Source organism: Delphinapterus leucas, chromosome 4, assembly GCF_059928025.1.
Source record: "Delphinapterus leucas isolate spDelLeu-1000000601 "Yukka" chromosome 4, BTC_Dleu_Yukka2, whole genome shotgun sequence".
Lineage (NCBI taxonomy): Eukaryota > Metazoa > Chordata > Mammalia > Artiodactyla > Monodontidae > Delphinapterus > Delphinapterus leucas.
In genome coordinates this window covers 10,829,799-10,844,816 of record NC_143132.1, presented here as the reverse complement: position 1 = coordinate 10,844,816, position 15,018 = coordinate 10,829,799, and the positions used below count along the sequence as shown (strand labels likewise).

At 47.4% G+C, this 15,018-nt stretch overlaps 2 protein-coding genes across 3 annotated transcripts in view; both read left to right on the top strand.

Annotated features, from left to right (window-relative positions):
- The first annotated feature begins 1,059 nt into the window (after positions 1 to 1,059).
- On the top strand, positions 1,060 to 2,046 carry KCNE2 (potassium voltage-gated channel subfamily E regulatory subunit 2). The gene has a single exon (XM_022553041.2). The coding sequence runs from the start codon at positions 1,238 to 1,240 to the stop codon at positions 1,607 to 1,609; it is 372 nt and encodes a 123-aa protein (XP_022408749.1). The 5' UTR covers positions 1,060 to 1,237; the 3' UTR covers positions 1,610 to 2,046.
- A 4,305-nt stretch (positions 2,047 to 6,351) lies between these two features.
- The window catches only part of SMIM11 (small integral membrane protein 11), a 31,143-nt gene continuing 22,476 nt past the window's right edge, over positions 6,352 to 15,018 (top strand). The window contains exons 1-3 of one of the 2 annotated variants that reach the window (XM_089910282.1): positions 6,352 to 9,233; positions 9,864 to 9,966; positions 14,132 to 14,309. In XM_089910282.1, the coding sequence (XP_089766408.1) occupies positions 9,955 to 9,966; positions 14,132 to 14,296 (177 nt within the window). In that variant the 5' untranslated portion in view covers positions 6,352 to 9,233; positions 9,864 to 9,954 and the 3' untranslated portion in view covers positions 14,297 to 14,309. The remainder of the gene's footprint in view (positions 9,234 to 9,863; positions 9,967 to 14,131; positions 14,310 to 15,018) is intronic. The other variant, XM_089910281.1, reaches the window with a different exon arrangement.

The window sequence follows — 15,018 nt, the reverse complement described above, 5'->3', positions numbered from 1 at the left end:
GGGCCAGCCAGGCCAGGCCAGGTAAACCCGTTAAAGAATGAGGATTTTATTTTGTGAACAGGAAGGTATTGCATCATTTTAAAAACAGGGGAATGATGTGCTCCCATTTCCCTCTTAAAAAGAGCACACCGACTGCCGTGCAGGTCAGAAGGGGGCAGATGCGGCCCTGGGGAGGTAGTTTTGGGGACGGTTGTATTGCATTGCATTGTATCAGCCAGGTGAGAGATGCTGGGGGCCGCGCAGCGAAAGTGAGGATGGAGAAGGGAGTGGGAGTTGAGAAATATCAATGATCTCTCAGGTTGTTCCTTCGTATCACTTGCCTAAAGTACTTCTTTCAAATATGGATACACATACTCATCTCTTTGGTATAACTGGAAAAAGCACTGCCTAGACATAGGAGATGGAGCAGATTGCAAAGTCTGTCAATGCCCCTTGCAAGCTTCTGACCCATAAGTCTCTGAAAACACAGAACATACATCAGTCATTGCTTCATTCAGCTGATGTCTGTTGAGTATCTGTTATGAACAAGGCATTGTGCTAGCCATTGTGAGGTGACTGACCTATTTAGAAACAAAGTAATGGATGCAAGATTATTGATGAAAATTTTGAACAGAAGAAAAATATAAGGAAAAAACATCTGTGAGTATACCATCCACTATTTTTTTTTTTTTTTTTTTTTTTGTGGTACACGGGCCTCTCACTGTTGTGGCCTCTCCCGTTGCCGAGCACAGGCTCCGGACTTGCAGGCTCAGCGGCCATGGCTCACGGGCCCAGCCGCTCCGCGGCATGTGGGATCTTCCCGTACCGGGTCACGAACCCGTGTCCCCTGCTTCCCTACCATCCACTATTAACACTTTGAACTATTTATTTATCCAGTCTTTTTTCCATTTTCATCTGCATGTATATTTATTCACATATTTAAATTGGGATCATAACACATATAGTTTTAGGTACTCCATTAAACTTTTATTGTAAGATATCATGAATGCAAACAATGCATCAAGTTAAGCTAGGCCCCAAAGGGTGAGGAGGTAGCAGAGGGAAAAATTTAAAGAAAATTTAAAGAATAACAAAGTATGCACTCACTCAGTCACCAGCCAGGTAAAGAAGAAATAATATTACTTCCCCCCCTTGCATGCCCCTCGCACCATCCCTTAAGGTAGCCAAATGCAGAAAGAATTCATTTTCTTAAGCTTGTTCATATATTTTATTCTTTAAATTGCAGCAGGAGGGAAATATGCCTACTCCATCCAATCTGACACAGACACTGGAATATGTCTTCAAAAGGATTTTTGTGACTTATATGGACAACTGGCGCAGGAACACAACAGCTGCGCAAGAGGCCCTGCAAGCCAAGGTCGATGCTGAGAACTTCTACTATGTCATCTTGTACCTTATGGTTATGATCGGAATGTTCTCTTTCATCATTGTAGCCATCCTGGTGAGCACAGTGAAATCCAAGAGACGAGAACACTCCAACGACCCGTACCACCAGTACATTGTGGAGGACTGGCAAGACAAGTACAAAAGTCAAATTGTGAACCTGGGAGAATCAAGGGCCACCATCCACGAGAACACTGGTGCAGAGGGGCTCAGAGTGTCTCCTTGATTAGCGAGAGAGGCATACAGCCAACGTCTGATATGCAAATATGAAGAGAAGCCAGCGTCATGGAGCCAATCCAAGTTGCCATGCTTAGAAGACACTAAGTTCCTCGCTCTCTGTTGAGAATTTTCATGGAGATCAGGTGGCTGGTCAACTAAGACAGGGGACATTTCAATCTCAGTGATTTATGCTTGCTCACTGGAGCAGTAATTTATGCTGAAGACCTCTCTTCTTTCTCGTGCAATGTCAATGTCATTTTAATCAATGTCAATAGTGAAAATAAAGCCAAATTGGAAGTAACATGCCTGGGCAGTGGCAGTGGGGCTAGAAAGGAGAGATTAACAAATCTTTGAATCTTCTTCCTCATGAAACATTTTGTTTGTGACTAAATCAATTTATAAATAACCCAGGTGTATTACCCAGAAGCTGGGGTTCAAAAATCTGTCACTTGCTCACTGGATTGATGTAGGAGCATTTATTTATTAATTCATGAGTGTAGAGTCTGAAGTGATGAATGAATAGAACCACGGGGTTCCTTTATGTGTCTTGTTTCCCTAGCATTGAGTTTATTTGGAAGTCTGAAGACAGAACAAAATTTCACAAGGGCAAAGAGTCCACACCAGAGAAATAGAATCTTTAAGAACTACCTGGTGCAACAGAAACATACCTTTTAATTAACATTTAAAATTTCACAGAAAACTTTTAAAAGTCCTTGTTATTATAGAAAAAGTAATAAAACATTGTAACACTGCTTTATAAACAACTCTTTTCACTCAATGTATTTTCCCTATTTACAGTTACTTATTTCCACTTAGTTTCAAGAAACTTATTGTCACTTACATACTGAAAGTGGCTGAATTGTTGCTGTCTGTTGAAGAGCTAGACTGTTAACCGCTTAGTATTTTGAAGCTTGGGGTTCACAATATCACAGAATGTCAGGGCTGGAAGACACCTTGGAGATCATAGTATTCTTTTTTGTTCTCTTCTCTTTCCAGATGTCTAGAGAGTCTGGGTGCTTTAATACCAGAAAATTAGGCACAGGAAAAAACAAGCAAACAAACAAATAAATAAATAAGCCTAGTCAAGAGTTGGCCAAAGACTGTCAAAACATACTCCTTAAGAAAATAGCCTCTGTGCTTCCTGTTTTGGAAGTTATTTGCTAATGGAAACAGTTGTGTCAACATTAGTCTTGAAGCAACCATGGCTGTAAGGGGTAATTTACAAGAAAGTGCATGTTCAAAGAGCAGGCACACCAAGGGTTCATGGGTTATCTCAGGACGGTTATGAGCGGGTCTGGAACCGAAGGTCGGCACCATGCTGGTTCCTAATCCTGTATTAGATTCTTACTGCTGCTGTAACAAATTACCACAAATGTACCAGCTTAAAACAAAGAGATATATTCTTCTACACTTCTGGAGGTCAGAAGTCTGAACTGGGACTCACTGGGCTGTGTTCTTCTAGAGCTTCTAGGGGAGAATCCATTCATTTGTAGACGGGAATCTCCAGTCCACAGATTAGGCGACTTCATTCATCAATTCAATCAAGCATCATTTAATATCTATCTACTTGGGTCACTGGCCTAGACCCCAGGAGTATAGAGATGAACGGGACTCCCAGAGCTGCAGGAACTCACTCAGTCGAGGCGGAGTCAGACACGTGAACATCAAAACGATATAATGTGACAACATTATAACAGAGAGCAACACAAAGGGGGCAGAGCTAGAGCCGGGGCAGAGCTAGAGCTGGGACAGAGGCCTCGCCTACGTCGGGTTAAGGTCTAGAGAGTAGCTGAGAGGAGAAAGCCAATGGCAAGACGGACTTACGGGCTGTAGCTTCAGGAAGCTTCATGCCCCCTTACACTCTTCTCTTCCTCCAGCTTCCCATCTACTCAGCCAAGCAGAGCAATTGTGAGCAGAGCCTCAAGTCTCAGGGCACTAAGACAAAATTCAAAACAGGAGTCCTTCTTCAACGTCTTATATGGATTACAAGCTTTGTGTCTTTAGAGTGAGATATATACAAGGTCTGTTTCCTAATAACAAAGATGCAATTATGCTAACAGAAGCATTAAATACAGTTTTGGAGAAAGCCATTCACGTTCCAAGAGCAGATACGGCAAGAGTGGTTTCCCTCCTTAGATCAGAAACCCAGAAATGCTGTACCACACAGAACATTCTCACCAGTGTGCCCAGAGCAGCAACCCAGGCTACAAAATCTCAGCCTTGGGTCTGGATCCAGACAGGAATCCAAGGTTTCTACCATCTGACAATGACTATGTCTTTGACCAAACTCTGGTCAGGCTCCTCTGAGCCTTCTTCTTGACTAGACCTCTTGCCCTATAAACACTACACATTCTTGGCAAAAAAGATATCATCCACCTCCCCACATCTGAACTAACACTACCATAGTTTCTAACAGCTCTAGGTTGCGTCCCTAAGGGGACCCCAGCCCGCTTCAAAGTGCTTGCCTAAGAAAATTCAATTTACTTTTTGTGCCAGCCAAAACCTGATGGTAGGCAAATCAGCCCCCTGAATCCCTCCTAGGGCAGCTATTTTAGAAATCTTACAATTATAAATCCTTTGTCTCCCCCTTTGAGGTGTAAATCCTTACCACCCAGAACTGTCTTGTCTCTTTGAGGTGCCAACATTCAAGGAGTAACTCTCCCCAACCTGTGGGCACGTTGCTCTAACATGCACCACTGCGGACAGTCATAAAGATCGAACTTTGTTTCTCCTCCCGAGAAGCGTCTGTTAACAAGCCCAGGTCAGGTTGACCAATCCCCTCTGCTTTTTGTAAATTTCCACTTCCCTGACTCTGCTCAAGTGCCTGCAGCCCCAATCCCTCCTTCCCCTTTTAAAATGCCCAGTTACCTCTGGCAAGACAAAGCTGAGTTCAGTTCATGCTGGACTCTCTCCCCTATTGCAATAGTTGCTTAATAAAGTCTATCCTTAACACTTGAACTGGTGTCCAGCTTTGTTTATCTTTGACACAAGGAAACAAATTAAGGGGGGAAAACCTAGGTTTTCCTAATTAAGTGTGTTTTATTATCATCACTCAAGTATATGGGGCCAACATAGATGGTTATCAGTACCAACTTTACTTTTGGGGAATGGGAGAAATGCCCAATGTTTACGAGCATACTGGGTATACAGTTGCTGCCACTTGTCCCCGTTTGTCACTCCAGCTTCAATTTCCACCAAACCCAGGCTTCCCACTTTCAACCTGGCAACTGAAAATGCCAGTTCAAACAACTTGCTAGTTTTCTTTTCCACCCCGTTTGCTTTTAGAGTTCCTTCTGCTTGGTCTACTGGCTCCAAATGACCTGAGCCCCATTTACTTCTTACAGCATAGATCAGAAGCGATTTGAAAAGGAACCTATGGACTATAGTGGCTGCCCTGAGAGAGTCTAGCTCCAGATTACCCAGAGTCAGACCCCAGCTCTGGCGCTTGCTGGTTTTAAAACCCTGGACAATTTTTTTTTTTTTCTTTTCGGTACGCGGGCCTCTCACTGTTGTGGCCTCTCCCGCTGCAGAGCACAGGCTCCGGCCGCGCAGGCTCAGCGGCCATGGCTCACGGGCCCAGCCGCTCCGCGGCATGTGGGATCTTCCCGGACCGGGGCACGAAGCCGTGCACCCTGCATCGGCAGGCGGGCTCTCAACCACTGTGCCACCAGGGAAGCCCCATCCCTGGACAATTTACTTTAATCAGTTTGTGTCTCCATTTCCTCATCTGTGAAGTGGTTACAGTCATATTATGTCCTTTATAGGCTTGTTGGGAGACTTCAATTAGAAAATTGCCACAAAGTGCTTAGAACAAAGCTATTTTAGTTACTTTCTCCAGGAAAACTTCACTTGTTGACAGAACTATCCCCCCTCTCCCCAATCCTCCAGTTTGTCCTTTCCTCTGCACTCCCTAACATTTCGTTCTTCACCACCACCAAGATGTCCCAATGGGATTCGGAGTTTGCCTGCCTGGGTTCAAATCTAGATTTTGCCACTCCAATTCACACGTTTTCCTGCGCCGGCCACATCATCTTCCCTTGCCTCAGTTTCCTCAACCAAAAAATGGCGAGCCAAGCACGTAGTAAGAAGTCTGTGAACCTCCCTCTCGTTATCCTTGAACTGGGGGAGGGGGGGGCGGGGGGAGGGTGGCCAGTCTGCGCCCTCCCGTGCCGCAGGGACTGAGTGGACTCAAACTCCGTTCCGGTTTTCTAAGCGCTTGTTGAATGAAGGAATCTGGGAACCTAGTACCGGGCACCCTACTGCTATCCCAAGGGAAAACACACGCATTTTGGACAAAGAACATGAACGCTAAATTTGGAAACTTCTGGGGAGCCACGTGCCCTCAGTCGCACACAGCGAGGAGCGTCCAGGGATGCGAGACGGCTGAGCGGCAGGAGCCCCCGCGACGCCCGCCCTCCGACCGCCGTCTTCCAGCTCAGGTAAGTTCAGAACGAGAACCTGCCCGGGGCCAGGGCGATTCCGCCAGGTGATCCACGTCACGGCCCCACGAAGGCCGTCCGGCCCAAAACGCATGCGCGACGAGCGGCGCACCCACCCAGGCGGCCCGGGCCCACTGCGCCAGCGCGAGCAGCGGCGCACACTCCGAGGTGGCCGGAGCCCACTGCGCCGGCGCGCGGAGCGGTGCATTTTGGGACATGTAGTTTTCTCGCGGCATTGTGGGAGTCGTGGTTCGTGTTCTGGCGGCGAGCTGGATCTTCCGTGGCCTGGAGTTGTAAGTGGATGGCGTCCGTGTCTGCCGAATCCTGACCCGAGACCCGGCAGCTTTTTGGGGGCGCTGTGGAGTTCGGCGGCCCGCCCCGCTTTTGCACTTTCTCTGCAGGACGCTCTCCAGCGGGCCCCCGGGGACCGCGGGGTTGACAGCGGTCACGTCCCCCCCCGCCCCGCAGAGCGTCCTGCCTGGCTAGATTGTCCAGGCGCCGCGAAATCGGCGGATCCGGCGCCGGGGGCGGCGTGTTGAGGCTGGCACGCAGGCCGAGGCGGGAACCCAGAGGTGGTTCCCGCCAGAGAGATTTGGGGGCGAGCGAATGCCCTGGAATGTTCTGTAGAATGGGGGGGGCGGGGAAGCAGTGGTCGCCCGTGGTCCTCATCCTCGGGTCTGAGCGGGGTAGGCGTTGCTCCCAGGTATCGCGGCTGTAGCGGACCCTGGCCCGGCCCTCCGGCTACGGAGGAGCCGAGGCTCAGCCCGTCGCCCTGGGAACCCCGGCTGACCCGGGCGTGGGGCTCAGAGGTCGACCAAGTGATACCCAAGGTTCAACTGGAACCCTCTCCTCCCCGCACCTATCTCTACTTCAGATGACTGGGTGAAGGGTTGAGGTGAAAACGGTAGAGACGGGGAATGAGAACAACTTCGGACAATTCAAACTAAGGACACAACCTAATGAGTGGCTGGAATGAGACACCCAGAGACAGACCGACCCTTGGGTGTGTTAGTTGTGCCAAGAAGAAAATTGTAGACTACACATTGTCCATATTGCTGTAATTGGCCTAATCAAAATAAGCCACTGGGTCTTCTGTTTTTTAGGAGAAATCTGGCAAAGGAGAAATCAGGATATTTTTGCAGTGAAGTAAAGAGAATTATTTCTTCCTAAGCCATTGTTCTTTTTGGGTTTTAAGCTAAGACGGTGGATAGTTCCAGGGGAAGCTTAAAACTTCCTGCACTTCACAGATTTTATGCCTCTCAAAATTGTCCCGGTCTTGTTGGCTTTTGCAGTTCAGCCCTCAGATGCCAGCTGCCTCCTGGTTCTAATATTGCACCAGGTGTACATATGGCAGCAGAGCAAATAGCTTGGTGATATTTTTAGCTTTCTCAGTTGTTCTCATTTGCTGAAGTCCTGCAGGGTGCTACAAAAATGGCTGAGTTGGAGCCTGTAATTTAAGGGAGATGGAGAAAAGTTATCATTTGGAGGCAGTGGGTGGGGATGAGTTTGATTGATTTGCCCTCTCATCTCCCACCCTCAATGCACCCCTTCCACTGCTTTGCAGATGGACTTTAAATATGTTTCTTTCCTAAAGAGATTGAATTTTATCACTCTAGATATGATGTTGAGGCAGCTGCCAGTATATTTTTAGTCAGATTCTGTGATATCAAAGAGAGTGGTGACTTAGGCATTTCAGTGTTGCAGCATTGTTCTTTGGGTTCTGGTTTTTAAAATGATAACACTTTGGTTTAGAGAGGCTAATGGCTTGCCCCAGGTCACATGCCTTGCCACTGGTGCCACCAAGAATAGAGTCCATTTCTCCTGGTTGCCCAGTGGTGGTTCTTTATACCCTGCTGTCACACTTTGTCCTGGATGCCACTTGCTTGTGTCCTGCAGCTTGACATGTCCATTAGTGGAAAGAGGTATTTATCATAACAGTTACGGTTGATAATTTGTTCAGTGCTTTTCATGTGCTGAACATGGTGCTTAGTGTTCATGATCCAATCTTTGAAGGAGAATTTACAGACAAGGGAGCTGAGGCTTAGAGAGGCCCAGTGACTCATCCAAGGTCACACCGCGAGTAAACATAGTACATGTTTACCAGAGGACCAGACCCCCGGGCGTTCTTTTTATTTCCCCCATAACCTTTCTGGACCTACTCGTGGTCCTTGACCTTGGGAATTAATATCTTACCTACTTCAATTCACCGAGTATGTAATTTGGGCTCAGAAAATGTGTGGGGGACAGCCAAACGTGTCTACTTATATCTGCAGACAACTCAGTAAAAGCAGGAGTTGTAAAAATAAAATTTGCACAACCTTAAACATTTTAATTTACAACATGGCTGATTCCTGAGATTATTAGAGATTATTCAAAGTGAAAATTCCAGCAGCAGGTTATAACCTGGTAGGAAATATTTCTCCAGTGCAGGGCAGAATCTGCTGCTACTTAAAGACAAACAGGCCATTTATACGTGAAGGTAATGCACACCTTCAGTCACGGTCATCGCATGTAAACAGATTTATGGTGTAAATTCCTGTTGTTAGCTTATCTGACTTTGAAAAAGTCACGGGGAAAACTTGGCTATCTTGTGCCAACTGCTAGCTTGTTTTCAACATACTATGACCTTGAGTAAATGAGGTCTGAACTTTCTCTATTTAGATGTTTTTGTAAGTGAAAATTTTAAAAACCATCTTCCCTGAAGTTTATCTCATCAGCCCCATTCTAAAGGCCTGTGAAATTTTCTGCTTTCTTGATTCTAATTGTAAGTACCTTTAAAGAGAAGCATCCCCATGATTTTTTACCGCAAAGCTCTCTGTCTGCATTAGGATAAGACTCTGGAGCCGCACTGGATGAGTTCGAATCTCAGTCCCCACTGTGACTCTGGACGTGTCACAGAAACTTTGTTTCCTCATCTCCAAAGTGTAGACGGTAAACTGCGCCTCATGGGGCTGGTGTGAAGACTAGCTGAGTTAACGCATGTAGTGCACTTCAGCACAGCCGGGCCCAGTAAAGCGAAGCTGTGACTATTATGCTGAAAGTCGCCGAACTGCAAAAAAAGTAGGGGCCCCAGAGCCCATCTAGTTGACACCCCCATCTTCACTTGCAGATGGGACGGAGGCCCCCAGAGGGAAGTCACTTACCAGAGTGTGTAGGCTCTTCATCCAGAGCTCAAGTCTTCTGACTCTTAGGGTATGTGTCGTATTCTAAAAATAGTGACGCAGGAGGCCTCAGAGCAAATCCTGTGCTCCAGCCGTGTCCCTGCCTTGTCACCTCCTGCCTCACCTTCCCCTAGGTCTCCCTCACGTCTCAGAGGGAATTCTCGATTTGAACGGCTTTCTTAGGATATTGTTTTCCCCCATCACTGATTCCCTTCCCTCCAGATATTTTAAAAAGCCGAGATTACCTGAATTAACACTCAGAGGACCTGAGAAATAAAATGACACTCATCCACAGACCAGCTCTCGTTCAAGGCAGGGCGTGGGAGGAGGAACAGATCCTGGACCTGGGCTCCTCCGTCTACAGATGAATGGAATAGGAGCCTGCGTCCCCTCAGGAGCAGTGCCGCCACCTCCTCTTGGCTGTGCTCCCTTCCCCAGTGAAGAGCTGCCAAGGGCATCTACCCGCTCAGCAAGAGCTCGACCCTCACCCAGGCCTTCTGCTTTCCAGCAGGCTCTGGTCCCCTTGTTGGGGACGCTTACCCTCCTCTCTGCAGAGCTTGCCGTCTTTGTTCACGGGCCTTCTCTCGGTGCAAGAGAAGTCTTCCTAAGGTGGTCTGCTCTAGAAAGCCCACGCTGACCTGCTTCTTCTCTTCCCCACCAGGACAGTGAGACCTGCCGCTCCGGCCCCCTCTCCAACTTGCCTGAGTGGAGTGGCCCGCACTGACCAGGAGGGAACTCCCAGTTGGCCCAGCATGAACTGGAAGGTAAGAATACCATTAAACATTGATGGCTTGGGGTTTTTCTTTCTCCTGCTCGTAAAAATTCAGAATAGTAGTTCTGTAAGGATTGGTTGATTAAGAAGCAAGAAAAGAAGGAAGAAAAGTAGATTAAAGCAGGAATCATAATAATACATAATATTTTAAATGAAGACAGATAAATGTACATTTATGTGCCAGACTTTTGGAGGAAGGCTAGGCCTTTTCTTTGAGAGGACATCAACTGCCCTCAGATCTGCCTCACTTTTCTTGCAAAAACCATGCCTTTGAAGTTTCACCTATAATTTCACACTTTGGTTTCTTTAAAGTGGATGACTAAGATCTGATGAAGCAATCTGCATACAAGATCTTTCCTGATTTTTATGCTCTGCTTCTCTAGTCTTTTACATTTGTGTTGCCAACAGTTGCATTTTTTTCCAGTTCAAATTGAGTCTTTCAAAGCATGCAACTTAGTTTTCATGGAAACAGCCTTTCCTTTACACAGTCATAGTTCATGAGTCTCGTGTTTAAATAAATTATCTATTATAACATCAAGTGCTACTTAAGTAAACTGGCTGCAGAATAAACACAACTGACCCCTGTAAAACCTTAGATGCAGTTGGTGGGAGCAGAAGCTCAAGGGCAACCAGAGAGTTTCCTGTTAGCCGCAAGCATTCAGAGGGCTGTGGGCATAGTCAGCACATCTTGGAGAGGGAAGGGGAGTGTCACGTTACCTCCTGGAAGGAGATGGAATGGGGTAGGTTGGAGGTTGGCTAAGAGAGCAGTCACGAAAATAGATGCTTCGAAAAGGATCAAATCAAATCAAAATCATGTATCGTCTCACTATCCAGAGATGGCTACTATGAACAATTTTGGTGTATTTTCTTCCCGTGCTTTTTCCACATATATGTGTAATGTGTGTATTTTCAAACTCATTGTATGTATTTTTTCAATTATCATAAGCATTTCCTTGTTCAGAACAGCCGCTGGCTTTCATCGCAAGAAGTGGAAAGGTCTGGAAGCAGGATCAGGGAGGTGGGAGAGTACAGACCCCGCTCCTTCCCCAGCTCCATGGGGCTTGGGGGGCCCTGCGGGAGGGCTCTGGGGGCTGAGCCTGGTTGAGATTCAGCAGTCGGAGTGAGCATTCTGTGCAGGGCTTGGAGATGCGGGAGCGTTTGTTTCACCTGTGTTGGGGTTCCAGCGCTGCCAGTAGAAAGGCTGGGAAGGAAAGACAAGGCAGTAAGAGGGTGTGGGGTAGGGGAAGTAGAGAGCAGTGTGGGGTGAGATGTAGGGAAGGCTTTTTAGCCTCTGCAGAGCCTGACGACAGGCGGTAGCTGGTACCAGAGGCCACGTCAGCCAGCGAGGGTCAGACCGTGTGCTTGGTGCTGCGAGGCCGCAGCGTGACCACCATGAGGACTGGTTAAAATACGGATGTGGCCCCATGCCCAGAGTTTCTGATTGCGTAGGCCTGGGGTTAGTGAGTTCCCAGGGGATTCTGATGTGTACCGGTGAGGCACTACGCAGAGAAAGTTTTCTTTTTAATTGTGGAGTGACATCGACCCACTTGACCACCCAGGCCAATCCTGCTTGTCACAAAAGGAGTCCTTTCCTGTGTCAGGAACAGAATCTGCCCGTACCTTCCCAACTTCGGGCAGACACACAGCTCCAGGGCTACCAGGGAGCAGCTTCATGTTTAAAGGGGGGCGCCCTTCCATGTAGTGTCAGAAAGGAATGGCCTCTCCTGCCCTGATTGCGGTGACCCCCCCGGAGGTTGAAGGATTATGGAGGCCCCGGTGAATCCTGTACTTCCCTTTCTAGCTTGGTCGGCCTGTGGTCATCAGCGAGGCAGCCCTACTTGTGTATTAGTACCTTAGCAACAGAGTGCGTTTAAAAAGTCAGTCATTCTCACGACACAGGTATTGGGATTTTGTTTAAAAAATTGTTATAGATCTAATCCACCCAGCTATATTTTACTCATTTACTCCCTTGAAGATTTGCAGGTTTGGGGAGTTAACGTGAGGGGTTTGTTAGAAGGAAATCAGAGGAGATTTAACACGACTGAAGATTTAGCAAAACTGTCCAAGAGTGTTGCAGGAACAGGGGCCCTGAAACCTTTCGCTTTAGCCCTTGTGGTATCCTTGACCTCCACTGCCACTGCTCTGCCCCTTCTCAGTCCCGAAACTTCTGCCTCTTGTCACCTTCTCTCCACAGGCTTTAAAAAGGAAGTAAATACTGAAACCACTTACCTGGGTCCACTTGTTGTTGTGTTTCCATTTCAGTGGGTTTCTAACTTCTGGTTGCAATGATGTACATTCCTGTAACTGCCACAGCTAAGTTTTGGGTTTAGGTCACGGGAACCATGGGCTGTGATGGGGGCTTGGTTATAACAGGACTCCAGAGGCTCACCCATAGAGATTGAGAGAATTGGAAGAGGGTAACTTTTGCCAGAGCAAGCCAGGGTTCGGTTAGCCTGGGAAGTCCTAGTGGACGTAAAAAGAAGTTTATATCTCCAAGCTGGTGGTCTTTGGCTCCAGGGAGGTACAATTTAGCAACCTTTTCTTTCTTAGCTGGCTTATAAACATAGAGCCAACCCTCGTCCCTAAAATGTGAACCTTCAAGAAAGTAAGTGAGTTAGAGGGTTGCTGTGGGGAAGTCGGGGAGATTAGCCATAGGTCTGAGGCAGGAAGGACCTGGACACCACATCGGTATTCTAAGCTGCTTCTGCTCGTCAGGATAAGAGCTTTCACTGTTGTAGCATTTTTAGTCTTTTACACTGTGGCCAGAGTGAGCGTTCTGAAGTGCACATGTTGTGCGTATTCTTTACCTTAAAATGATTTTGTGGTTGAAAACCATTATCTAGTTACTCAGGGTGTTCTTGGGACATAACTTGTTGATTTCATTAATTCCACTACATTAAAATCAAGAATCAGTGGAAGGACAACTGGCATAGGGGTTGGAATGTTCTCTTCCAACTCTGGCCTCCTCGTGAATTAGCCGTGTAACGTGGATGGGCCTCTCAACTGCCCTGAGCTTTACTCTCCTCGTGTGTAGAACAAGGTGTAGACCAAGTCGTCTTTAAAATCCTTTCTAGCCCTCCACGTCTGCGAGCGTACTGTCCTCAGCTAAAGGTTTCACGAACTAGTTTCAGATGAGCTTTAGTTAGATCATTGGAGGGAGGGGCTCATGCACTGTCCATCGCAGAGTCTCATTATACTCATGCTGCGCATAAGAAGTGATGTTTGGCATTTAACCTAACGGTTTCATTGGACTGAATCCTACCTCGTCCTCTAGAATAATGATCTCTCAGCGAAGGCATACCTTTTCACTTTATTTGGGAAGGAATGTTTAATCACACAGAAAGCTCATAGTTATCACTCAGGTCATACTAATCATGTTTACAAAACTAGTGTAGTATTTGCCTTGAGATACTTGTGATATACAGAATTTCATAATAAAGCCTGCTGGTGCAAAAAGTGAGTAATTCCAATCCCTAGTTATTCCCCGGACTTCATTCTAGCCAATGGGTTAAAACTTCCCTCCGACAGGAAATTATAAATAAACAAGTAGCTAAGTTTTAATGTTTTAAGTTTTATTGTATTTTATTTTTATATTTATTTTATCTTCAAATACCAGTGCTAATGAGTAGCTGGAACCAAGAGAAAATCACAGCATCCTATAAGGGTGGAGAACTCAGAAGGAAGTTTTGGTCCAACCTCCCTTTGCAGGTGAAGAGGCAGAAGCTCAGGAAAGTCAAGTGACTGACCCAGGTCGCACGGTCTGCCAGTGGGTCAGTCAGTGGCAGAGCTGGGCTGGAACCAATCCCCTGGCTCCGGCTTCTCGCACTGGACCGAGCTGCTGCCTCAGACGCAGGGGGCCAGGTGATCGGCAGAGTGCAAGGTCAGGTTGTGAGGGAGCAGAGTTATGACGTCTGCAGGCCACTGGTGGTCCTCTCTGTGAAGCCAGCAACAAGGGAGTGATGAAGGGCACCTAAAACTAGACTGTCAGTGACACGGGGACAGGGACCTCGTCTGTCCTACATCAGTGAAGCTCTAGCATCTAGTGTAGTGCCTGGTGCATAATAGGTGCACAGGAAATGTGTGTTGAATGAAGGAACATGAGAGAAACCTTCCTTATCAATTATAGATCATCTAGGATAGTTTCTTTCCTCTTTAAGGTTCTTGAACACGTGCCCCTGCTGCTGTATATCTTGGCAGCGAAAACATTAATTCTCTGCCTGGCGTTTGCCGGAGCCAAAGTATACCAAAGGAAAAAATTGGAAGCAAAACGGCAAAAACTGGAAGCTGAAAAGAAGAAGCAGTCAGAGAAGAAGGATAACTAAAGGGAGATCAAAGGTACCTGGACTTTGCAAATGCAGACTGCACAGTGGGTTAGGGCGGGCCTGTCCTTGCATGGGATAGTTCAGAGAATTCCGGATCCCTCGGTCTGAAGGCTGTGGGCGAGCGCGGAGCCCCACCTGTCACAGGAGGTAGAACAGCTGCGTATAAGGTGCGGGCTGCAGGTCCTGACCCTCGAGCCCCGTCTGCTGGTGAGCCGCAGGGCACACCTCTGCTCTCAGCCTGCACAGGTTCCCCCTCGTTGGGAGCAATGGTGCTTAACAGGATTTGGCTCACAGGACTCTTGAGAATTTCATGACAGTTGTGGACCTTCTCCCTGCAGAAGCTCACATACTAGAAGCACCTAAATTGTACATAAAATTGCAGACAGGGGTGGGGAGGAAGTGGGGTCACAGGTCATTTAAGACCCCTGCGTGTACCTAAGATTAAGAAGCCCTGCTAACCTCAGGATAATGCCTCCTAGGTATGGCATATAAATCCCTTCCCGGTGTATCCTCACCCCGGTCACGTTTGCCCCCTTTGCTGCCCCTCTCTACGCTCCTGCAGGCCATTCCTTGACCACGATAGACGTTCATGCCCCTTGGCCTTTGCTGGTTGGTCCCCTGGCCAGAGGGCCTTCCCGATGACCGCCTCACTGGGCACAAAGTCTTCCTCATTGTTGTAGCCCAGTGCCTGTCCCAGAGCGCAGGGGGTGCCCAGAATGTGT